General features: G+C 37.5%; 1 protein-coding gene across 3 annotated transcripts in view; it reads left to right on the forward strand.

Moving 5' to 3' along the window:
- Nucleotides 1–27,444, forward strand: part of UXS1 (UDP-glucuronate decarboxylase 1) — a 626,440-nt gene that overhangs the window by 550,421 nt on the left and 48,575 nt on the right. For all 3 annotated transcript variants that reach the window (XM_053707629.1, XM_053707627.1, XM_053707626.1), the window contains 3 exons: nucleotides 4,635–4,754; nucleotides 9,385–9,428; nucleotides 10,468–10,528. In XM_053707629.1, the coding sequence (XP_053563604.1) occupies nucleotides 4,635–4,754; nucleotides 9,385–9,428; nucleotides 10,468–10,528 (225 nt within the window). The remainder of the gene's footprint in view (nucleotides 1–4,634; nucleotides 4,755–9,384; nucleotides 9,429–10,467; nucleotides 10,529–27,444) is intronic.

Here is a 27,444-nt window from a genome sequence, read left to right on the forward strand (position 1 = left end):
CTCTCTCTTTCTCTCTCTCCTCTCTCTCTCCTCTCTCTTTCTCAACAAAATACACATATTAACTCATTCATATATATTTATATAAGCATATACATATATTTTAACAGTTAATACATAGTCCCCCTAGACCACAATGTAAAAGCACTTTTAGTACCGTTTTTAATTTGCATTACTACATTAGCTTGATTATTATTGAAAGGGACAGTAAACCCTTTCTAATTGCAATATTTTTCTGTTGTGTTGGTATAGAATAACATATCAGCCAAGTCTTAGCTTTTTTAAATACATATTAACATCCTTTTTACTGCAATTATTTTAATATAGCCAAACTCCACTAACTGTTTGTGGAATAAAGACCAGATTGGCTCCTCCAAAAAAAGGCAGACAACAGGCTAGCCAAGGTCATGAAGTTATTATAAAGTAAATTGTTTTGCATTTTTTATCTGCTAAATCCAATTAGGGACATTTATCTAGCAGAGTTAGCCTTGATAAGTCAGCAGAGTGTATTTGTAGTTCTGAGAATTAGATATTGCTGATTTTTCAGAGCTAAATGACATAAAACAAGAACAAAATAAACAATGAAATTATATTGCAAAGTTGTTTCATTATGCAGAACTAAACATGTTATATATAAAAGTCATTGTGTTCACTGTCCTTTTAAATGGTCTTGTTTGCTCTTTAAAGGGGCAGTCAAGTCCAAAATAAACTTTCATGATTCAGATAGGGCATGTAATTTTAAACAACTTTCCAATTTAGTTGTATCACTAATTTTGCTTTGTTCTCTTGGTATTCTTAGTTGAAAGCTAAACCTAGGTAGGCTCATATGCTAAATTTTTAGACCTTAAAGGCCGCCTCTAATCTGAATGCATTTTGACAGCTTTTTACCACTAGAGGGTGTTAGTTCACATGTGTCTTAAAGATAACATTGAGCTCACGCACAGGATTATCTATCTTTTTAAACAACAAAAATTCTGCTGTTGACTGTCCCTTTAAATAATTAACAATACTATCCCTAACTACTAGCCTAGTAATTTCACCAAATATAAGTGCTAATATATATATATCAATTCACAATATTAATGTGTACTGTATTTACCATGCATGACCCAGTTAATTCATTTAAAGGTGGTTTTTGCATTTAGCTTCCTGATGAACAGAGCTGTATTTGGAATAAAAATGAAACCTTTTTTCATTTTACTTCTGTTATCAAATTTACTTTATCTTGGTATACTTTGTTGAAAAGCATACCTAGGTAGTCTCAGGAGCAGCAATGCACTACTAGGAACTAGCTTGTGATTAAGGGCTACACACATATGCCTCTTGTTATTGGCTCACCAGATGTGCTCAACTAGCTCCCAGTAGTGTATTGCTGCTCTGACGTTGGCTTTAACTATGTGTTTAACCCATTTGAAGAAGTTAAACATGTTGTTATATACAAGCAACAATGCTGTAATAAAAAACTCTTAACACATTAGGACATTTTCATTTTGGCCTTTTATGGCCCTTTAGAGGGACATTAAATCAATTTTTTTATTTCATGATTCAGATAGAGAATACCATTTTAAACAACATTCCAATCTACTTCTATTATCTAATTTGCTTCATTCTTTAGATATCCTTTGTTGAAGAAATAGCAATGCGCATAAATGAGCCAATCACACGAGGCAGCCACCAATCAGCAGCTACAGAGCCTATTTAGATATGATTTTCATCAAAGGATATCAAAAGAATGAAGCAAATCAGATAATAGAAGTAAATTAGAAAGTTGTTTAAAATTGCATGCTCTTTCTAAAACATTAAAGAAAAAAATGTGGGTTTCATGTCCCTTTAAGTTGCATATGAATTAATATTGTGCAGTACGTGATGGTAAATAGCCTGTATCCAATTTAGAACTGTAATATCATTTCTGGAAGTTTGGTCTATTTGCTTTGGTAACCTGAAGGGTTTGAACTGAGAGATCTTGCCCTATTGAACTTTGAAATTCAAGTATAGAGACAGGATTATATACATTACAACACTAATTAGAGTTTCCATTTATAACTATTTGGCACTTTGTCACAGGCTTCATTGGCCTTGTTGTCATTCCACATATGTAATCAATCTACATTTTCTGCACCAATCATAATTTATGGGGGACATTGGTATTATGTTGGATTAAAAGTGTAATTATTACAGTAAGAAATGTATTGCATGTGGTATGAACACAATACCAGCTCAAAGTGTTTTACAAATAATACTAAAGAGTCATCCAGTTATGCAGGTTATTTAATGAGTCACAATGATCAAGCTGTATACATTCTACAACACAAAGGCAATGCACTATACAACCTAGACTCCTTCCATTATAGTTTTCATTAAAATATATCTTTATTTACTATAATAAATCACAAGCACTTTAAAACCACAAATTAAAGGTAAAAAATAGTTAGAAATGAAATTGGCATGAGTGGATTTCAGTTCAGAATAGAAACATTTTTGCAATATTCTTCTATTAGTGATAGAACTTCTAGTAAAAGTTAATACTGGTTCAGGGGCATATGTGCATATGCTGTTTGTGCCTAATGCACTTGCATTCAAATTCCACTGCTCAGAGACTCCTTGGTGTTTTGCATAACTCAAATTGAGTTATCACTGACACAATACACTCCATGATCATCTCTGAGCAGATCCACTGGGCATGTGCCGCATATGTACATATGTCCCAAATAAATGAATACAGTTTATTAAAATATTTTTTACAAATGGAAGTGTTCGGCAAAAATGCTTCTATAAAAAATTAAAATGCATTCTGCACATTTCAGTTTTTACCATTCTGCTCGTTTTAAGATTGCGTGTGTGTGTTCTGTGAGTCCTAGAATTCTTCCAAAGGGGCCAAACGTAAACATATAAAAAGGTCTCCTCAGCTTACACCTTTTTTTTCTGTTTTGGTAAGGAGGCTGGCTTTCAACAGTGGAGCGTAACTGCCTTTAACTTGATTTAAAGAAATTATAAATTAGTTGTGCCTGTATCAAGAAGTTCTGTTTATCTTTATACTTGTAGATTTAAAAAAATTACACAATAATGTATGTGAAAGATTAAAGGGGAATTCCAGTCATTTTACAAGCCAACTTAAAAAAATAAGTTGTTCTCTTTTATAAAATAAATTATAAAGTTATTTACTTTTCTTAACAGTATCAAACCAATACAGAAATGCATATTTGAATTCTACCGTGGATGCGAATCATGAACTATGATCAGACACATACATAGTTCACGCATGTGCAGTTACTACGCATTGTCATCAGAATCCTATGATGATTGAGCTGATGCTTTCTAACAAAATAAGATAAGATGATTCCGGTAATACTTCCTGTTTGGTCAGTTCTCACAGGATGTGATTATTAAGAAGCAGTAGGTTGTGTGCATGCATGAACGCGCTCCCAAACTCACTGAGGCTAATTTGCCTCACTTATCTTTTTGGGAAAATACATCTGCATTGATTAGGGGAAAACCACTCCTTAACAAAGGGAAACTGTCTCAATTTGGCTGCTAAATCATTACTTTGCCCAATAAGTTTTATACATTTTTCTATAAAGAGATTTATTTTGCCTTATAATGCTTTAAAAAAATGATAGACGCTGTGTACAAAATAAGAAGGGTACATGCATATTCTGGAATATCCCTTTAAGACTGTCAGTAGCATTTTTTAATCTTTAACCACATACCAGAAAATATATATACTTTAAAGGGACAGTCAACATCAGAATTTTAGTTTTTTTAAAAAGATAGATAATCCCTTTTATTACTATTCCCCAGTTTTGCATAACCAACACAGTTACAATAATACACGTTTTACCTCTGTAATTACCCTGTATTTATGCCTCTGCAAACTGCCCCGTTATTTCAGTTCTTTTGACAGACTTGCATTTTAGCCAATCCGTGCGTGAGCTCAATGGTATCTATATGAAACACATGAATGAATGCCCCCTAGTGGTGAAAAACTATCAAAATGCATTCAGATTAGAGGCAGCCTTCAAGGTCTAAGAATTAGCATATGAATCTCCTAGGTTTAGCTTTCAACTAAGAATACCTAAAGAACAAAGCAAAATTGGTGATAAAAGTAAATTGGAAAGTTGTTTAAAATTGCATGCTCTATTTAAATCATGAAAGTTTATTTTGGACTTGACTGTCCCTTTAAATATTTTCCTTTCATTAGGTTCCATTCTTTTTTTTTTATGTTTTTCAGAATTATAATATAAAAGTTTTGTCTTGAGGGATCGTTATTCTGTTTTCAGTCTCTTTCATTATTCACCATAAACAATGTATATGTCTAGCTTTTCACATGAGGTATGAAAGCAAAGTAATACTATGGGTTAATTTCTTGTTGCTGTGTGAGATCAGTGGAAATGGACATATTCAACTAACTGAGTTTTATTTATTTAACAAACTGTTTGAAATAATTAAATAGCTGCCAATATATTGAAAATATATTTAAATGTAATTTTTTTGTCATCCCATATTGTCACTTAGCTGTTTCTCAACTCTAATCGTTAAGCAGCTCTAACAGGCCAGGGGGTAGTTAAGGACTGCAGACGAAAAACACTTTCTTTTGTTTTTAAGTCTTCTTGCCTGACCTGATATTTTATTGTTGACAGGAAGGTGTAGAGGTTCGAGTGGCACGAATATTTAATACATTTGGACCACGGATGCACATGAATGATGGCAGAGTTGTCAGCAATTTTGTTCTTCAGGCACTACAGGGAGAGCCTTTGACGGTAAATGCAACGTTTATATTTATTTCTTCTGAAATATACTAAATTTATATATTGCAATATATGGAATTGTGTTTTGTTGCTTTTAAAAACAAATATTAAATACATTATAGTTCCTTCTCTAACTAATTAACAAGAACACAAACTCTTATATGGTTTGAAAAATCCACAATTTATAATTTGCTTCTGCTCTATAATTCATCATTGTGCACCAAGACCACAGTATAGCACTTCTTTGTATTGGCATTGATGCTAACGTACTGTATTAGTGAAACACTGTTGCAGCAGGTTTAAATACAATAAAATGGACATTAGCATACCATGACTTAAGAAGTACGAATAAAGTCATTTAGACCCTTAAGTCTAAAATAAATGTACTTCTAAAGATATAACAAAACACAAAACCGAGAAAAATATCTAGACGTTTTTTTTATGTTGAAATGTATTAGGGGTCTCCTAAACTGGATGACTCACTGATTTTCATGTTTGTTAATTACTAGTAAAAAATAAAGTCAAAATATGTGAAACAAAATATTTTATTACAATCTCACTCCTATACAAATCTAAATTTAGCAAAATCTTGGGGTGGAATTACTTTTTTTACTAAAAACTCCTATCCAAAAAGTCCTAATTAAAAAAAATATATACCAGCCTTCAAAACAGCTCCTTTATTGTATTATCATAACACAAAATGACATTACTAAGGACTATCTTATGTCCTCTTGTGTTCTTGGACCCTATGGCAATAGAATAATGGTCCTGTTTTACCTAAGAAGCTGGGAGGTTGATATATTTTTTTTGACGTAGTGGTGGGAAGTGTCAATACTATAATGTGCCCCAAAGTGGAAGTGCTGTATTGCCTGATATATCAAAAAAGCCTAATTACAGAACAGTTCCACTGTGTGTGTCTTAAGTTACCAGTAGAGATTCAGATCTTCTAGCTAACTAATATTATTAATTCTATTTTGATACCATCTGAGAAGTTAGATACCATGGCCAACATGTACTAAGGCGTCAAATTTATTGCACGTCATGAATCAAATTATCCTGCCATAGCTCAGGCCCGTCACTCATATTTACTAAAAAAAAAAAAAAAAAATCCATTGCGAAGACAGATTCTTGATAACTTTGAAGCTTTGTGAAATGCAAAGTTACTAATTTGTCTTACTTTTAGTATGTCAGTTTTGTACCCAATGTCACAAGAAAGGTGTCAGTAACGTCACTTTGCAGACACACATACAGAGAAAATACGTTCATAAGTGTGTCAATGACCTTGGCAAGATGTCTTGGAAAAAGCAGACTGACTTATGCTAATAACAACGCTTAAAACAGTCTTGAAGGATCCTGTTGCAAAAAATGTAGTGCTGCTAGAAGTTTAATAAGTCCAGGGATTGTCTAGTGTTTCACTGATCTCTTCGTACAGTGTCAGGAGAAAATGCCTATCTAGCTGGAACCTCTGGATGATCTCTCGGTCAGTAAGGACATCTAATCCGATCCTGGGAAGAAATATCTTTGAGACGCACCTACTTTTTAAATGGTTGGCAGCTTTGTGCATTACAATTTGTGTCTGAGCACGTACTTTGACACAAAATTATATGCGGACAGCAAGATGATGTCTTAGTACATGAGGCCCTTTGTGTTAAAACTGTGTGTGTGTGGGGGGGGGGGGTTCTCTTATACCTTGAACTTCAGTTGTACGCATTGAAAATAATGTTCACATTTTTTTAATCTTGTTCTCAAAAGTAGCTGATGACTCTGACAAAATTAACTGAACCCATTTAAATAAAGGCACATGACATTCTGGTTTTGTTTTTCAGTTATGCATGTAAATGCTTTTACCTTTAGTTCCCAAAACAGAATCTGTAACAATTTATAATTTTTACACAATTCCAAAAATGGTATGTGTTTCTGTAGGGCATACTTAGGTAGGAGGAAATCTATGTTTTATTATACAACGCCATGCTGAATGCAGGTGAAGTGAGAAGATATAATCTGCTCATGGATTGGAGCCATGCACACTTCCCTGAAACCTATTCAAACATGACTGCAGAAGGCATTCAGTTATAATCACAATGGTGCGTAAATAAGTGCTCCATATATTGCTATTTTGAAAGTTAGTGGTAAAAACTTTCATTATGAATAACTTAAAAAAAATGTCCCTTTAATGTGTTCAGCCTTGTAGTGATTGTCAGTCTGACATTTAATTACCTATTAATAATCTGACCTCATTACATTTGTGCCACTTCTATTCCTCTCAATCGTTTTCAACATAACGCTCTACCTGCAGCTTAGGAACACTTGCTCCCCCTATTCACAGCCATACATTTTCTGGATATTTTATGTTGTGTTTTTTTTTCTCTAATCTAAACTTTATTATAATGATTTGAGGGTACATTTGTAGGGTCAATCAAGTAGGTCAGTGCAGCTACAGAACTTTTGCTAAAATTAGTCTAAGAGAATGCGTTACTATAGACTTCAATAGTTTAGTTTACATTAAGCATAATAGTTATAGTTCTCTGCAAAACAATAAAATACAACATCTTAAATAAAACTAGAAGCATTAGGTTAAACAATTGTGTCTTTATATCATTAATATGTATTGTAATACCTTTTTGTAATTCATTTTTTTTGGTCTTTTTTCAAATTTAAATATAGCTGTCTGTGCTTTTAATATTTTTCATTTTGGTGAAGTTGTAGCATTTTTCCATTCCTTTTAGTGTTGCTTTTAGTAACTTCTGGTACATATATGGATAATTCAAAACAGGGATGAAAGCGAATGCGCTTGAAATGATTTTTAAAGCACTAAAGCTATAGATAAATTAGGTGCCATCTTTCTCTAAAAGAAATGTAGAAAGTAATGTTTCCTAAGCTTTTAAGCATAGCACATCTCAGTTATTAAAGTTATGTGCGTACATATTTATACTAATAATATAATAATTTTAAGAAAGCATAACAAAGTGCTAAACAGCTCTCAAGAAGTTAACTCACAGCAAATAAATAACTTTATTTGTGTTTCCCTGTGCCTTGCAATAATAAGTCATCACAATGAATGCATATTAGCCATTGAAACATGACTTTCCTTGCAGCTGTTCTACTGTATTAAGGTGCAGGGTCCTATATTCGTTGAAGTTAATTACATTATCGTCATGCTCCTAAACACTAGAGATCTCTGCTTGGCATAAGCAGAAATTAAGCTTTGGAATGACACACGTTTATTGTTGACGTATCACAAGCTTTGGCTTTCAGCCCAGCCGGATGATCTTAAGTATGTGTTTAGAGTTTCTTTAGATACCTGAAGCTATTGATGTCATATATATTTTGCCACCTGCTAGCTAATTAAGGTTATATTAAAGGTATAGTCTGAAAAAGGGGGAATTTGCATCTTCAGCTAGCTAAATCTAAAGTAACACTTAAAGTAACATGTTATTTTGCAGGAATTCCCATGTATCCTTAAAGCAAGTGTGTATGGGCATTAGACTGTTACCCTTATTTTTTCAATACAACAACTAAAATATTTTTTACAAATTTTTCTCAGGTTAGTCTTTTGCTTTGAATACAGCATTCAAACAATAATAAATTATGCGTTCAATGTCCCTTTGATGACATAGCTCTGTGTAATAGTTAGGGTTTTATAAATGTATGACAATAATGTACTGGTTTCTTTCACATATATCTGGGACTGCATTAAACCTACTCAAACATTCCCCAAACCAATGCCTCTGATAACCATAATTCTGCCCTGACCAGCAGATCATCTTCAGCAACAAGTTTGCTCCTTCAAATTTGCTGTAAATTGATTCAAAACATTTTCACACCCACCTAGCCTATTAACTTATTGAAAGACTGCAGACAAATCTTGTGATTACAAGGTGTTCAATGTCACTTAAATGATTTAGAGTTCAGTTATAGATTAAATCATGAATAAAACACATTTTGTACATGATCAATTAACAGTCCTTTAACTTGTCAAGTGTAACGCGTTATAAGCTTTTAGTTTATCCATTAGAGAATTATTAAATTATTTCAAGAAGCTGTTTATGAAACACATAATGATTAGAAAAAAAACAAATTTTGTTTAAGCTTTTGTTACCTGAATACAAGTCTAGAATGTCCACTAGTCCAAGGCTAATAAGAAATTGCAGTGGATGAGTATGATTTCAACCTCTTTTGTGTTTTACTTTCTTTAAAGGGACATTCTACTCAAAAATGTTCTTGTAACCTTCTTAAATGGAATATAAAATGTATAAAAAAAAAACAATAAACAACACATATATACTTTGTGTCAACCAGCATAAACGAGTATCATCATTATCAAGTAAAAAAGGTAACATTTCAAACTTGAATAAAAACAGGTTTTGCTTTGGGGGTATTTTCTCTGTGAGTTGTCTCTCAACCAATGAGCAATAGAGTCCCATAACCCAGTTGCACATAATCTCTCGCACTTGCTGTACATTTAACAAAAATCTAAGCTGATTATAATTTAAAATATATTTTAAATATTTTTAACTATTGCTCTTTCATATACATGATATATTTTGAGTACAATGTCCCTTAAATATTTAATTGACTACTAACTTTTTTTCTCTCCTGACCTGTAGTTTTTCCTTGTTAATATATAATCATCTATTTGCAGGTTTATGGCTCAGGATCTCAAACGAGAGCATTTCAGTATGTCAGGTAAGTCTATTCACTTGAATTGTGTCCTTAAAAGTTCAAAGAAATACCACAAAACCTTCCAAATTCCCAACAGAAACAGAGAAAATTGTCATTTGTAGGTGCCATTTTACTTACCAGTTGCTTTGTTGTTAGTTAATTGTTTCTGGATCTGTTCCAGTATAATATAAAGCTTTGTCCTGTAGATACACAGCATCACAGAAATTTGTCACCAAAAGCATTTAACTAGTTAACAGATTTTCAAAAAAAGCTAAAAGTATTGAAGAACATTAGTAGATACAATGCAATCGTTTTAAGAATAAATGTTTAGGGCAGAGTATTTGTTTACACAAAAGGGTTATATAAATTAATATAAGAATATAAATTATATATGAGTCTTTATTTCTTCCTTTCACTGCATGAACATATTTAGTTATGGTTAATTCCTTCTTGCAAAATAGATTGAAATATCACATTGAAAAAAATAAAGATGTTGTTTTGTGTTTTGCTGCCCTCTAGTGTCTAATTAAGTGTACCGGTGTTTGTCTTGTAAAACTGCACTTTACTACTTTAATGCTTTCTCCAAGTACACTATTAAACGTGTCTATCATTCAGTTTTAATTATTCCTTAAAGGGAAACTGAACCCAAATTTTTGTTTCGTGATTCAGATAGAACATGCAATTTTAAGCAACTTTCTTATTTACTCCTATTATCAATTTTTCTTCGTTCACTTGCTATCTTTATTTGAAAAAGAAGGCATCTAAGCTTCTTCTTTTGGTTCAGTACTCTGGACAGCACTTTTTTATTGCTGTATGAATTTATCCACCAATCAGCAAGAACAACCCAGGTTGTTCACCAAAAATTGTCCGGCATCTAAACTTGCATTCTTGCATTTCAAATAAAGATACCAAGAGAATGAAGAAAATTTGATAATAGGAGTAAAATAGAAAGTTTCTTAAAATTTCATGCTCTATCTAAATCACAAAAGAAAAAAATTGTGTTCAGTGTCCCTTTAAGGCTGAACTTTATATATAAAAGTAATGAATTTGCTTTTGTTTTCAGTGACCTGGTAAATGGACTGGTGTCATTAATGAACAGCAATGTCAGTAGCCCTGTAAACCTGGTAAGTTTCACCACAGTGCTTATTTCTTTGCTTGACTGTTAGCTGTAATTACATGATTATGCTTTAAAGTTTTTGAGTGAATCTTACTTGACACTGGTCCGATTAAAGGGGCAGTAAATGTTAGATTTAAAAAAATGTACTATTTAAAGTGTTGTTATGATAGGCTTAATATATGTGTAAAGTTGCATTCTGCAAGATTAACTAACACAAAGTATCTTTAAAATCCTTCCCTGGAAGGATCCTTTGGCTGCCATCAAAGCCACGCGTTTTTTTTCCTCACAATTACAAGCGGATGGTACAGCTTCTATCCACCCCTTTCCCTTCCCATTTTGCCTGTTCATGGGTGTCTTCCTATTGGTGTGTCGGATTGAGGGAAGACAGTATGGGTGGGTGTGTACTAGGGCTGTGTGATATGGAAAAAAAATTATCAAGATTTTTTTTTTTGATGAAATATTGTGATAGCGTGTTTATTAAAATACATTTTGCATTAAAAAATGCATTTTAACTGTTCAAAACATCGGCTTGCCACTTTTGCAGTTTGCACTGCAGACTAAATAGGGCAGAGAAAAGAGCCCGCCAGTCCGCCACCTTCCATGTCTGTGCACACCTCAGGACTGGAGCAACAAACCATGAGGCAAGTAAAATGGCGGCAGTATCGTTACATGCTGTGACATTGATGTGACTCTTCCTGATCCGCCCACTGGAGGATTGATCTGTGCTGGGCTGGATGATGTGATTGATTTAACATGTAAATGAAGCAGTTTTCATTTTGTTTTGAAAAAAAAAAGTGCAGCCTCATGTGATTCGATATTGCATAGCCTCATATGACTAATTGCATCATGCGATAATGGCATGGCCATAGTGTGTACTATGTTTTCTTGGGGAAGCCAGCAGATAGGCAGATTCTGGCCCTGGAGTGTGCCAGATACAAAGCTTATTTAAATTGGCTTTACCGTCTCCAGATGATTTTAATGAAAAAATTGTGTAGGTGAGGTAGTGGCTAAAGGACCTTGAAGGGGCGGATTTTAAAGGGACAGCCTACTCCAGAATTTTTGTTGTTTAAAAAGATAGATAATCCCTTTATTACCCATTCCCCAGTTTTGCATAACCAACATGATTACATTACAATTCTTAAATAACTCCACGGGAGTGAGCACAATGTTACCTATATGCCACACATAAACTTGCATTGTTTAACTGTGAAAAACTGTCAAATTCACTAAGATAAGAGGCAGCCTTCAAGGGCTTAGACATTAGCATATGAGCCTTCCTAGGTTTAGCTTTCAACAAAGAATACCAGCTGAACAAAGCAAATTTGATGATAAAAGTAAATTGGAAAGTTGTTTCAAATTGCATGTCCTGAAAGTTTAATTTTGACTAGACTGTCCCTTTAAGATCATTCACTTATACATATTTTAAACTTATGAACCCACTCTGGATAGTATAATGTTTTTATCCATTTGCCATCCCTTTTAATTTACTGCCAAATACTACTACGGGTAATCTTGTACAGTGTTTTTCAACTGTTCTTAGGCCGTTTATTACCATAGTTGTTATGATTGAGTCAGTTATGGAATCCCTTTAAAGGGCTTATTAGGCATAATTGAGGACTGGAGCTGATAAACAGTAAATCTTGAAGAAGGGAACTTGTGAAAGTGCATAAGTATATTTTATGCTAAGCACATTCTGGGGTTGGGATATCATGTAAAGCAGTGGTGGCTCTGACCTCTACTATAAAACGGGAAGGAATGGCCCTTTTGTCAAACTTCACCATATATCGTGTGCTTAAACTGTTTATCTTGGATCCACTTTAACAATTTAAACAGGGCAACTCATGCTCAGATGCTACGGGCGAGATTACATATACGGCGCAGGCTTCAGCGCAAGCGCTGCAACCCACAATTTCACCTCGCACATCGGGGTATTACATAAACCCTGCCACCAGTTCATAAAGTGCCGTAAGACTGATAAATTAGCAATGTCCAGAAATGAGCGTAAATAAAAATTTCTGGAGTCACCAGTGACTTACGGCACTTTAGAAACTGCTGGCGTCTAAGAAAAGACCACGGTCTTCAGTCTTCAGCTCCGCTCCGCGAAGGATGTTCCAGGAAGAAGAAATAAGAGGTTGCCGCTTGGAAGAAGATTCTCCATTAATGGATTTCTAATTGTTCTACCACTGAAGAGTATAAAATGAATGGGAAATTGTCCCTTTTAGGTTTATTTTTGAATATGAAAATGCTCTTTGAGACCACAACCCATTGAAATGAATTGAGCTTGCTTATTTTATCTCTATTTGTATACTTGCAGAGAGCAACTAAAAATGAACATTTGAGGGCTTATCTCCCCCCCCCCCACACACACACACACATACACACACACTGGAGGTGTAATTTATTCTCCTTGTTATGTTTACACAGCTTTTCCATAGCCGATACTTACAGTGGGACACAAAAGTATTTAGTCAGCCACCAATTGTGCAAGTTCTCCCACTTAAGAAGATGAGAGAGGCCTGTAATTTTCATCATAGGTATACCTCAATTATGATAGACAAAATGTGGAAACAAATCCAGACAATCACATTGTCTGATTTGGAAAGAATTTATTTGCAAATTATGGTGGAAAATAAGTATTTGGTCAATATCAAAAGTTCATCTCAATACTTTGTTATACTCTGCATTCTCTCTCCTCCAAACACGACGAGTTGTGTTTCTACCAAACAGTTCTACTCTGGTTTCATCTGACCATATGACATTCTCCCAATCCACTTCTGGATCATCTAAATGCTCTCTAGCATACTTCAGACGAGCCCGGACATGTACTGGCTTAAGCGGCTCAGCGAAGGATGTTCCAGGAAGAAGAAAGAAGAGGTTGCCGCTTGGAAGAAGACTTCACTGCCTGGAAAAGGACCTTCTCCGCCGGACTTCAGGAAACGGTGAATAGCAACCTGGGGCTTAGAGTTAGGGTTTTTTTGTTGTTTTTTTCATTTTATTTAAATAGGGTGGGCAGTAAAAGAGCTAAATACCCTTTTAAGGGCAATGCCCAACAAATTCCCTTTTCAGGGCAATGGTTAGTTTAGGGTTTTTAGTGTTAGGTTATTTTATTTGTGGGGGTTTGGTGGGTGGGGTTTTTTACTGTTAGGGCTTTGTGTATTTTGTTGTATTATCTTGGGGCAATGCCCTGCAAAAAGCCCTTTTAAGGTCTACTGGTAGTTTATTAGAGTAGGGGGTGTTTTTATTTGGGGGGGGGGGGCTTTTTATTTTCATAGGGATTAGGTATAATTTTTAAAAATGTGGTAATTTTCTTTTTTATTTTCTGTAATTGTAGCTTCAAGGGACAGTCTACTCCAGAATTTTGATTAAACTGTCCCTTTAATTTATACTTATTTTATTTTTATTTTTAAAGTAGTGTTAGGTTTTTTTAATTTAATAGTAGCTTTAGTATTTTGTAAATTAGGTAATTTGGGTTCATTTAGGGGGGGTTAGGTTTATTGCGTTGTGGGCTTTGGCGGTTTTAAGGGTTAATACTTTAATAGGTTTATTGCGTTGTGAGCTTTGGCGATTTAGGGGTTAATACTTTAATAGATTTATTGCGTTGTGAGCTTTGGCGGTTTAGGGGTTAATAGTTTTAATAGGTAGTTTGCAATGTTGGGGTTGGCGGATTTAGGGGTTAATAATTTAGTTATTACTTGCGGTGTGGGTTTGATGGCGGATAATAGGGGTTAATACACTTTTAGTTATTGCGGTGGGGGATTGCGGTTGACAGGTAGATAGACATTGCGCATGCGTTAGGTGTTTATTTTTGCAGGCATTTTCGGGAGTTACAATGCTCCCATACTCAGCGCAAGGCTTGCTACGGCTGCCTTTTATGGCAAGGTAAAAATGGAGTAAGATTTCTCCATTTTCACCAAGTAAGTACTTGCGCTGGATATTGGATACCGATTTGTGACGCGGTCATATGTTAGCCTATGGGAGTAAAAATTGAGGGCGACGGGTGAAATATACGTGCCGCATTTATATGCGGCGCTGTATATAGGATACCAAACCCGTGCAAAAACCAGCGTCGCCGCATATGTTATGGGGCCCTACATATGCCGCTTGTTGATTTTCACTTGCTGATATATGGCAGATTATATTTTTTGCCTGGAAAATAAGTTTGGTCTCTTAATTGTGTACAATATTTGTAAAATATTAAATCAACTTTGTTTTTTTCTGAATTATGTTTTTTCATATTTTTGATCCAGTAAGTTATTTTTTTTTCCAATTTATCTTTAAGCTTATAATTTTTTATTAAGATTCGTAAATATAGGATCCTAATCTACTGTTCTAATAGCATGACAATTTATACTCAAATTAATCTCCAAGTCTGACTTAAAGGGACAGTAAAGTCAAAATTAAACTTTCATGATTCCGATAGGGTATGCAATTCTAAACATACTTTCCAATTAACTTGTATCAATAAATTTGCTTTGTTCTCTTGGTATTCTTTGTTGAAAGCTAAACATAGGAAGGCTCATATGCTAATTTCTAATCCATTGAAGGACACCTCTTATCCCAGTGCATTTCAATAGCTTTTCACATCTAGCCAGTACTAGTTCATGTGTGCCATATAGATAACATTGTGCTCACTCCCATGGAGTTATGCATGAGTCCGCACTAATTGGCTGGAATGCAAATTTGTATAAAGCACTGAGATAAGGGAGCAGTCTGCAGAGGCTTACATACAAGAAGTTAATTACAGAGGTAAAAAATATATTAATACAAAAGTGTTGGTTATGCAAAACTGGGGAATGTATAATAAAGGGATTATCTACCTTTTTAAACCATAAAAATGTTTCAAGTAGACTGTCCCTTTAACAAATACTATGCTACTAAAAACCCTTAGTGGCAGTGTACTATAAAACTTGATTCCCCTTAATGGATTTCTAATTGTTCTACCACTGAAGAGTATAAAATGAATGGGAAATTGTCCCTTTTAGGTTTATTTTTGAATATGAAAATGCTCTTTGAGACCATAACCCATTGAAATGGATTGAGCTTGCTTATTTTATCTCTATTTGTATACTTGGAGAGAGCAACTAAAAATGAACATTTGAGGGCTTATCTTCCCCCCCCCCCACACACACACATACACACACACATACACACACACTGGAAGTGTAATTTATTCTTCGTGTTATGTTTACACAGCTTTTCCATAGCCGATACTTACAGTGGGGCAAAAAAGTATTTAGTCAGCCACAAATTGTGCAAATTCTTCCACTTAAGAAGATGAGACGCCTGTAATTTTCATCATAGGTATACCTCAACTATGAGAGACAAAATGTGGAAACAAATCCAGACAATCACATTGTCTGATTTGGAAAGAATTTATTTGCAAATTATGGTGGAAAATAAGTATTTGGTCAATATCAAAAGTTAATCTCAATACTTTGTTATAAAACCTTTGTTGGAAATGACAGAGGTCAAACGTTTTCTGTAAGTCTTCACAAGGTTGTCACACACTGTTGCTGGTATGTTGGCCCATTCCTGCATGCAGATTTCCTCTAGAGCAGTGATGTTTTGGGGCTGTCGATGGACAAACCCTCCAAAGGTTTTCTATGGGGTTGAGATCTGGAGACTGGCTAGGCCACTCCAGGACCTTGAAATGCTTCTTACGAAGCCACTCCTTCGTTGGCCGGGCGGTGTGTTTGGGATCATTGTCATGCTGAAAGACCCAGCCATGTTTCATCTTCAATGCCCTTGCTGATGGAAGGAGGTTTGCACTCAAAATCTCACGATACATGGCCCCATTCATTCTTTCATGTGCATGGATCAGTCGTCCTGTTCCCTTTGCAGAGAAACAGCCCCAAAGCATGATGTTGCCACCCTCATGCTTCACAGTAGATGGTGTTCTTTGGTTGCAACTCAGCATTCTCTCTCCTCCAAACTCTAGCATACTTCAGATGGGCCCGGACATGTACTGGCTTAAGCAGGGGGACACGTCTGGCACTGCAGGATCTGAGTCCCTGGCGGCGTAGTGTGTTACTGATGGAAGCCTTTGTTATGTTGGTCCCAGCTCTCTGCAGGTCATTCACTAGGTCCCCCCGTGTGGTTCTGGGATGTTTGCTCACCGTTCTTGTGATCATTTTGACCCCACGGGGTGAGATCTTGCGCTGGGAGATTATTAGTGGTCTTCCATTTTCTTATTATTGCTCCCACAGTTGATTTCTTCACACCAAGCTGCTTGCCTATTGCAGATTCAGTCTTCCCAGCCTGGTGCAGGTCTATAATTTTGTTTCTGGTGTCCTTCGACAGCTCTTTGGTCTTCACCATAGTGGAGTTTGGAGTGTGACTCTTTGAGGTTGTGGACAGGTGTCTTTTATACTGATAACAAGTTCAAACAGGTGCCATTAATACAGGTAATGAATGGAGGACAGAGGAGCCTCTTAAAGAAGAAGATACAGGTCTGTGAGAGCCAGAAATCTTGCTTGTTTGTAGGTGACCAAATACTTATTTTCCACTATAATATGCAAATAAATTATTTCCAAATCAGACAATGTGATTGTCTGGATTTGTTTCCACATTTTGTTTCTCATAGTTGAGGTATACCTATGATGAAAATTACAGGCCTCGGGGCGGAGCCTACAGCCGGAGCAACAGATTGTGTTTCAACGGAGCTCCTGACATTATTCTACAATATTGAGCTATTTAACTTATTTCTGGAGGCTAAAGCTTAAACTAAGCTCTTTATATCTTTAAGAAACTATACTAAGCACAACCTAAGTATATAGTGGTAAATCTCAAGCTCCTTTACTCTGTCTGTACTTCTTGGTCGTGACACGAGACTGTTGCCTATTTGGGGCCTCACAAAGCCACAAAGTAGGTCTCTAAAACTTATACACTCTTAAATATGTCTGGACCTAGAGAGATCACAGCTGCGCTCGACGTTTGGGAAGCCGAGGTACAGGATATCTTGTACCGCCATTTCGCTGAACTAAAAAATGAACTTTGCCAAATCCTGACACTAGCTGCGCCTGTTCCCCTGATTGATCCTAACAGGGGTGTAGAGGAGGCGACTAATGTTCTGGCACAGAAGGTACTTATGACAACCTGGACCCTACCTGATATGGAAGAGGGAACTAGTCCACTACCTGTGGGCAACGCGGTATGCAGGCCCCTTCTGAGAGATTATACTGCTGCATCGGAACTAGTGGATGGAACTGCCTGTTCTAGGAGGTGGCCGGCCTTTGATCAGCCGACGCCACCGACACACCATAACATAGGAATAAGGAATGATCCACTAGTTAAACCTCCGAGGATGCCAGAATGGATAGAAACAGATTTGGAACCGGGTGGAGAGGTCGGCTCAAGCTCAGAGGCCTCTAGATATTTCAAGGAGCCACATGGAGTTCCCGTGACCAGGATGGAGTTATTGCATGGCAGGTCCCAGGAAACGGCTGCAAATTATCGCCATGCGGCGATCTATAGAGAGCCAATGCAATGTGAAAATACCGGAGCCAAGATTGAAGAAATTCAGAGATCTGAACCTGCAGGAAAATCGGCCCATCACAGTTGGGACTCGATTAATTTATTTGCCCTGCGTCTTGACTTTCAACTGCGAAGGTGTCTAAACACAGTTAACTGCCCTGAGTGTGAAAGTTTTTGTATGAGAGTGGGCATCGGCTGAAGTACCTGGTGTTTCGGGTTGGATTTGAGGGCTTAACCGGATGATCTCTTGACTACCCACAAGCTGATTGTTAAGAATTGAACTGCTTTGAATACCTCTTGCACATGTTTCTCCTGTTTTGTGTCAACCTTTAAACTGTCTGCTATCTGTTATTAGAGTTATAATACATAAGGTCTAGTATATTTTCTATTTACTAATGTTTCTACTTTTTATTAGCCAAAGATTGGGATATGTCTTGATATGATGGTTCCTCCACTCCTGTCATGATTTGATTCCAAACCTGTACTATGCTGGTCATTTCAGTGCCCTGCGCTAGGTCTAATTACCCCTATCTCTAACAGTATAACCCCCCAACATTCCTATCGCACTAGCTCAATATATTACACGTGGATAACACATACATTCCCTTAAAATGTCTATGATCACTAATTTCACAAGTCTAGGCAGCGAACTACATTTAGCGTTTGTTGTCATATCAACATTGCATACAGTATTATGCTTGGAGTTACATAAGAGCCTCTAAAATAGTGTTATAAAACATGAGAGGATCCATGACCTGATTTATACCTTGTGTTTTTCTTATACACTAACTGCATAAGCTGAATTAATGAGTTATGGCTTATAATCTGCTGTTATGATTAGTGCACTAGCTGGTCATCTCCTACTTACAGATAAACGAGTTTGTTTTTTAGCCACCTCCTGTTTTCTTATAAGCAATGGCTGGGGGATTAGAATCTTTTGTGCTAGAAATACGCCCAAGACCCCTGCTTAACAGCAAGTCAGGTATGGGCTAATCTCCATTTATAAACTATACAACAGTTGGCTCAACGCTGCTTGTATATACATTATAAGTTTTAATAATACATGTGTATGGAGTAGCACGCCTGCTTTGTTTTCAGCTAACATCTATTGCAGAGCATTCAGGAGGTTCACAATGCATCGCCACATGTATATTTTGCTCATGCTCTTGTTTATTGCTGTATATATATATATATATATATATATATATATATATGTTTGAACATAACCTATTCTTGCATTACCTATTTAGACTCATACAAGTATACAACTCAAGGTGAAGTCCCTTTTCTCTAATTACATGACCCTACTTTCAGTAATAATTTTCACAACGTTAGAGAGCTGGAATATATGCTTAATGTGACAGTATCAGAATATTTGTAGAAAAATTGATTTGGCTATAATTCCTTCTACATTCACAAGACTCCCGCTATTATAGCCCAATGCCAATGGAAATAAAATCACATAGAAACAGTCCCCTGGCTAACAACTTTCCTATATATCTCCCACACTTTCCTACTTTTTTTACACACATCACTGGCCCCACACCTGACTAAGCACTTGTGCCAATCTACCCTCAGTATATACTGGTATAATTTTCCATGGGTACTCCCTTTAGGGAATCACGCCAAACACCCTATACGCAGATACATTTAGAACTTCTGCAGCCATCCCAGATTCACATTTCTATAGGCTCCGCCCCCCCCGCTTTCCCCCTTTTGAGCGGTTCTTGTCCGCTGAACTCCCTTCCCCCACATAATCTGGCCCATGAGTGGCCAGGCAAAAGCTAACTCCCTATCTGTCGCCATCATTAAATTTTTGTTACTATAGGGACCATTGGATATCTGATATATAAAAAAGAGGGTTCATTGTTATATGTCCTAATTACTTATATTTATCATCAACTAGTTTATACTTTCCAATCACAATCCTAGAAATAGTGACATAGCCCATATCAGCGACTATACTCTTACTACTGAGCCTTCTATGTTGAATAATATCAACCAACATTTATATGTATATGACACTGTTTCTAGTTAGACAATGATTATAAATGTCAAATCGATACCTTACTGTTTTATTTCAAGCTTATTGGATACATGCGAATTGTATAATTACTCTTATCACTTCTGTTCCGTTTCTGGACATATTTTGTGTTGTATTACTGTTATTCATTACCTCAATAAAAAAATATATTTGAATAAAAAAAAAAAAATTACTGGCCTCTCTCATCTTCTTAAGTGGGGGAACTTGCACAATTGGTGGCTGACTAAATACTTTTTTACCCCACTGTAAGTATTGAAATATTCAGTCAAGGTGGCAACTGGCAAAATTGACTATTCCAAATGAAAAAAATAAAGCTAAAGAAGTTATTTGTAATCAATTTAATACATTCCAGCAGGTAAAATAGATCGTTATGAACACATTGGAGAAAATTGTACAGTACACTGCCCCTTTAATATTACTGTGCTCAAAACAACTAATAAATCATTCTGAAAAAAAATATGAAAATATGGTATTAATAGATTATTTGTCTTTATCTAGTTAAAAGTAAGCAAGTTATATTTTGTGCATTTTTTTTTTTTTAAATAGCGAAATCCAAATTTAAAAAAATAATACAAAGAGGGGGCATGTTCTAGCAGTGTCTCGGTAAAGGCGCACTTTTAAAAGCTCCTGATGAAATACAGATAATCCGCTGGTTGTTGGTCACATCAATTTTACTTGAATCATCAATCATTTTCTTCATAAATGGAAAGAGTCCACAGCTGCATTCATTACTTTTGGGAATTCAGAACCTGGCCACCAGGAGGAGGCAAAGACACCCCAGCCAAAGGCTTAAATGCTCTTCCCTCATCCCCCAGTCATTCTTTGCCTTTTGTCCCAGGAGGTTGGCAGAGAAGTGTCAGAAGTTTTCGATAGCCTCTTATGGAGGGTAGTACTCTTCGGCATGGGACTGGAGTTTTAAGTAGTCCTGTCAGCATCTCAGTGACAGCATGGGTGAAAGTTAGAGTCCGGAGGTGCAGGGAGAGTCTTTCTGCGAAACCATCCCGACTCATATTAACAGCTCCACAAGCAATCAGCGTTGACGAGTTTCGCTGCCTGCTTTTTTCTCTCAAGTCCATGACAGAAGCAACGCTACTATCTATCACACTTGAAGGGCCGTGTTCCTGTTCTACAGCGTAGATTCCGGTAAGATAGTTTCATTTTACTTTCATCATGGATGTATTGTAATTTCAACTGTTTATCTGAGAGGGGCTACAACCTTTTGGGGATAACTTTAACATATGGTCTCAGTGAGGCTCCTTTTTGTATCTAGGAATCAAGGTTTAATATCTCCTGAGGGGTATTATTGAACAGGGGGGGTTTATAATCATGTTTATGTGATTCTGTCTGCTACTGTGTAGTGTTACTTTGGCTCATGGCTATTTTGGAACATAACAGCCTATGTATAGTGACGCGGCCTTTTCGGTCGGGTGCACTTTTGCATGGACTGCACGGTTTATCTTGTGACTCCATTTCCGTTTTCCTGACCACGTGGCGATGGAGAAATCCTGGTCTGCTTGTGTCTGGTTCTCTGGAGGTGGCAGTGTCTCAGACAGTTATGGAGGATTCTTGGAGACGGATGTCTCTGATTCAGACTCTACTTCTTGGGAAGAATATGAATTGACCCGGGTGATATATGCTAATCAGTTATGTTCCGAATGCCGTTTTAGAGTGCTCTGTTCCTCGGTGTCGTGAGTGAGCTCGTCTCAGGTGCAGTAATAAAGAGGTCCAGACCAGATATTTATCAAACAAGGGCTCACTACAGGAGAGGTAATCTTTATTACACTGTTGCAACAGTGTCCCAGCACAAAAAACAGTAACGCAAGACTAACACATTTTCATATACATGCATTTTTATACTATTGCAGTTCCTTACAAAGCAGAGAGCTATTTGGCTGATAATGATTGGCCAATAAATTTCACGTGATTGGTGGTTACTAGGAAAAAAAAAACAGGTCCTCTATCTTAAAATTTGAGAGATATGTTTTCTTGGAATGTGACCAGAGGCTAGTTGGCTAATTGGATTGAGAAGTTGATACTGTACAGAGAAGCCTTGGATTTTACCTTGAGTTTCAGATATTTAGAAAACTTTGTATGGGAGAAGCCATAACTTTAAGATGTACTGATACATACTTATTAGGCTAAAAGTAAGTTGTTAAAGATACATCACTTATTAGAAAATACAGAAGTAATATATCTGCAGTTTCAGAGAAGAGTTCAGTAAAAGAAAAGGAAAAATTTGGTTAAACATATAAAATAATGAAAATATAATAAGCAGCTCATAACATCGGGATTGGGGAATCGGGTGCCCACTGAGCCATCCGTCTCTGGGGATTCTATTTCTCACAAGATGAGTTCCCTACCATCAACTCTTACTACGCATGCGTTACGACATGGTTCCACATTGGCCATATCTTTGGCACTGGCACCTCCCGGGAGTGTGCTTATGATATTGTCTGTGTTTTGTTAATCAGGGCTTGTCCGGCATGGGATCACCTTGTCCAGTTCAGCCTTCTGGGGGAGCGACTGCCCCTGAGGCCTAAGAGGGTCAACCTTCGGGGCCGGTGTTTCCTTTTGTCCCAGCGGAGGTATGTTGCGCCTTTCGTTATAGACTAGCGCGCCTTCTTGTCCTACTAAGGCACGTTTTTGGCGTTACTGGAGGATTCCACTCTTAATGGGTATGGGGATTCTCAGTCTTCCTCTTCGATTTGCTTGCATACATAGACATAAGGGGATGAAGTAATCTTCGTATAGTCTTTGTTATTTGTGTATCCTTTTCCAGTTCTGAGCTTGGAAGTCCCGGACCCCTGTAGGGCTGGTCCTGCGGGTCTGTCCATTCTTCCTGGGTGATAACCTACGGGTTGCCTTATCTTTTATTTTCATCCGGTGTGGATGATTTTTCTTTGGTCTAAAGCTCATGTTGTGGTATGATGTCTCCTTCGGGAACTTTCCTCTCTAGAATTGATACTCACGATTTGTGGTCACACTGTTTATAAAAGTCTGTCTGACTGTTCTTTATCCCGCCATCATCAGGTGGCCTTGACAGTGCTGGGGCCCTTGGTTTCAGGCTGGTCCTGACTGGGTACAAATCCTTCTGTCCTTGAGGCCTAGTTCAGACATGTGGCACCTTTTTTATGTCCGGTTGGTCCGGTGAGGGCGCCTAGTGATCACAATATGATTTGTGTTGTTGTCTTGTTTTATTTTACAAGCTTCTACTAGCATCCTGAGAGGGCTTGAGGGTCCGTGGTTGCTTAGGGGCATGGGGGATGGTTCAGTCCTCATTCGCCTTTCAATCTAGTGGGCCGGGACCCCAATGAGATCCGCAGTGACATGCTTAGTTGTTCCCGAATTTTTCGGGAACTATAGTGTTCCTTCCCATTGTGGGTTGGAGTCTTGGAGGATTTAGGTCCTTCATACTGCCGTTCTTACGGTTTTGCCTTTCATGGTCTCTTTGGAAGTGTCCTTTTAGGACTTTTTCCTTTTAGAGGTTCTCTTTCTTTGGATCGAGACTTTCTGGACTTCGTCCAGATCTTATGGCGGCTTTGGTCGCTTAATTAGGAAGTAATGGCCATGAGGCTTTGTCTTCCTTCGGGAGTTAGTAGTCTCCATATCAGGGGCGATAGGAGGTGTTGTCTCTTTCTCTTGTAAGGTGTATCCAGTCCACGGATCATCCATTACTTGTGGGATATTCTCATTCCCAACAGGAAGTTGCAAGAGGACACCCACAGCAGAGCTGTAATATAGCTCCTCCCCTAACTGTCATAGCCAGTCATTCTCTTGCAACTCTCAACAAGCTAGGATGTTGTAGGAGAGAGTGGTTAAATATAGCTAGTTTATTTTCTTCAATCAAAAGTTTGTTATTTTTAAATAGTACCGGAGTTGTGCTATTTTATCTCAGGCAGTAAATAGAAGAAGAATGTGCCTGAGGTTTCTATGATCTTAGCAGGTTGTAACTAAGATCCATTGCTATTCTCACATATGTCTGAGGGGATTACACAGATGAGGTAACTTCAGCGAGAGAATGGCGTGCAGTTTATTCTGCTATCAGGCATGTGCAGTTATAATTTTTTCTAGAGATGGAAAACACTAGAAAATGCTGCTGATACCGGATTAATGTAAGTTAAGCCTGAATACAGTGATTTAATAACGACTGGTATCATGCTTACTCCCAGGGGTAATACCCTTATGATATTTACAATATAAAACGTTTGCTGGCATATTTAATCGTTTTTATATATGCTTTGGTGATAAAACTTTATTGGGGCCTAGTTTTTTCCACATGGCTGGCTTAAATTTTGACTAGAAACAATTTCCACTGTTGTAGTATAAAAGTTACAGTTGGTGCAGTTAAAATTACAAACTGTGACATCCAGCTTCCCTCAAAGGCCCTCTGAATGCTATAGGACATCTCTAAAGGGCCCAAAGGCTTTCCAAAGTCGTTTATTGGGGAAGGTAGGGCCACAGCTTGCTGTGACAGTTGGTTGTGACTGTTAAAAAACGTCTATTTCGTTTTTTTGATCCGTTTTTTTGAACTAAGGGGTTAATCATCTATTTCAAGTGGGTGCAATGCTCTGTTAGCCTATTATACACACTGTAAAAATTTCGTTTGATTTACTGCATTTTTTCACTGTTTTTCAAATTCTGACAAAATTTGTTTCTCTTAAAGGCACAGTACCGTTTTTTATATTTGCTTGTTAACTTGATTTAAAGTGTTTTCCAAGCTTGCTAGTCTCATTGCTATTCTGTATAAACATGTCTGACATAGAAGAAACTCCTTGTTCATTATGTTTAAAAGCCATGGTGGAACCCCCTCTTAGAATGTGTACCAAATGTACTGATTTCATTTTATGCAATAAAGATCATTTTCTGTCTTTAAAAAATGTATCACCAGAGGAATCTGACAAGGGGGAAGTTATGCCGACTAACTTTCCCCACGTGTCAGACCCTTTGACTCCCGCTTAAGGGACTCACGCTCAAATGGCGCCAAGTACATCTAGGGCGCCCATAGCGTTTACTTTACAAGACATGGCGGCAGTCATGGATAATACACTGTCAGCGGTATTAGCCAGACTACCTGAACTTAGAGGTAAGCGAGATAGCTCTGGGGTGAGACAAAATGCAGAGCATACTGACGCTTTAAGAACCATGTCTGATTCTGCCTCACAATATGCAGAAGCTGAGGAAAGAGAGCTTCAGTCAGTGGGTGATGTTAATGACTCAGGAAAGATACCTGATTCTAATATTTCTACATTTAAATTTAAGCTTGAACACCTCCGCGTGTTGCTTAGGGAGGTTTTAGCTGCTCTGAATGACTGTGATACCATTGCAGTGCCAGAGAAATTGTGTAGACTGGATAAATACTTTGCAGTGCCGGTGTGTACTGATGTTTTTCCAAATACCTAAAAGGTTTACAGAAATTATTAATAAGGAATGGGATAGACCAGGTGTGCCGTTCTCTTCCCCTCCTATTTTTAAAAAAATGTTTCCAATAGACACCACCATATGGGACTTAAGGCAGACAGTCCCTAAGGTGGAGGGAGCAGTTTCTACTCTAGTAAAGCGTACTACTATTCCTGTAGAGGACAGCTGTGCTTTTTTTTTTTTTTTTTTTTTTTTTTTTTTTTTTTTTTTAAGATCCAATGGATAAAAAATTAGTGGTTACCTTAAGAAAATATTTATTCAACAAGGTTTTATCCTACGGCCCCTTGCATGCATTGCCCCTGTCACTGCTGCTGCGGTGTACTGGTTTGAATCTCTGGAAGAGGCTTTACAGGTAGCGACTCCATTGGATGACATACTTGGCAAACTTAGAGCACTTAAGCTAGCCAATTCTTTTATTCTGATGCCATTGTTCATTTGACTAAACTAACGGCTAAGAATTCTGGTTTTGCTATACAGGCGCGCAGAGCGCTATGGCTTAGATCATGGTCAGCTGACGTGACTTCAAAATCTAAGCTACTTAACATTCCCTTCAAGGGGCAGACCCTATTTGGGCCTGGTTGAAGGAGATTATTGCTGATATCACTGGAGGAAAAGGTCATGCCCTTCCTCAGGACAGGTCCAAATCTAGGGCCAAACAGTCTAATTTTCGTGCCTTTCAAAACTTCAAGGCAGGTGCGGCATCAACTTCCTCTAATAATAAACAAGAGGGAACTTTTGCTCAATCCAAGACGGTCTGGAGACCAAACCTGACATGGAAATAAGGTAAGCAGGTAAAAAAGCCTGCTGCTGCCTCTAAGACAGCATGAAGGAACGGCCCCCTATCCGGGAACGGATCTAGTAGGGGGCAGACTTTCACTCTTTGCCCAGACGTGGGCAAGAGATGTTCAGGATCCCTGGGCGTTGGAAATTATATCCCAGGGATATCTTCTGGACTTCAAAGCTTTCCCCCCAAAAGGGAGATTTCACCTTTCACAATTATCTGCACACCAGATAAAGAGAGAGGCATTCTTACACTGTGTACGAGTCCTCCTAGTTATGGGAGTGATCCATCCAGTTCCAAAGGAGGAACAGGGACAGGGTTTTTACTCAAATCTGTTTGTGGTTCCCAAAAAAGAGGGAACCTTCAGACCAATTTTGGATCTAAAGATCTTAAACAAATTCCTCAAAGTTCCGTCGTTCAAGATGGAAACTATTCGTACCATCCTACCACTGATCCAGGAGGGTCAATATATGACTACAGTGGATCTAAAGGATGCTTATCTTCACATTCCGATACACAAAGATCATCATCGGTTTCTCAGGTTTGCCTTTTACGACAGGCATTACCAGTTGTAGCTCTTCCCTTGGGATTAGCTACAGCCCCAAGAATCTTTACAAAGGTTCTAGGGTCACTTATGGCAGTTCTAAGGCCGCGGGGCATAGCAGTAGCCCCTTATTTAGATGACATCCTGATACAGGCGTCAAACTTCCAAATTGCCAAGTCTCATAAGGACGTAGTACTGGCATTTCTGTGGTCGCATGGGTGGAAAGTGAACGAGGAAAAGAGTTCTCTATCCCCACTCACAAGAGTTTCCTTTCTAGGGACTCTGATAGATTCTGTAGAAATGAAAATTCACCTGACGGAGTCCAGGTTATCAAAGCTTCTAAATTCCTGCCGGGTTCTTCATTCCATTCCGCGCCCTTCGGTGGTTCAGTGTATGGAAGTAATCGGCTTAATGGTAGCGGCAATGGACATAGTGCCGTTTGCATGCTTACATCTCAGACCGCTGCAACTATGCATGCTCAGTCAGTGGAGCGGGGATTACACAGATTTATCCCCTCAACTGAATCTGGACCAAGAGACCAGGGATTCTCTTCTCTGGTGGCTATCTCGGGTCCATCTGTCCAAAGGTATGACCTTTCGCAAGCCAGATTGGACAATTGTTACGACAGATGCCAGCCTTCTAGGTTGGGGTGCAGTCTGGAAC

This window comes from Bombina bombina, chromosome 3 (assembly GCF_027579735.1).
Source record: "Bombina bombina isolate aBomBom1 chromosome 3, aBomBom1.pri, whole genome shotgun sequence".
NCBI lineage: Eukaryota > Metazoa > Chordata > Amphibia > Anura > Bombinatoridae > Bombina > Bombina bombina.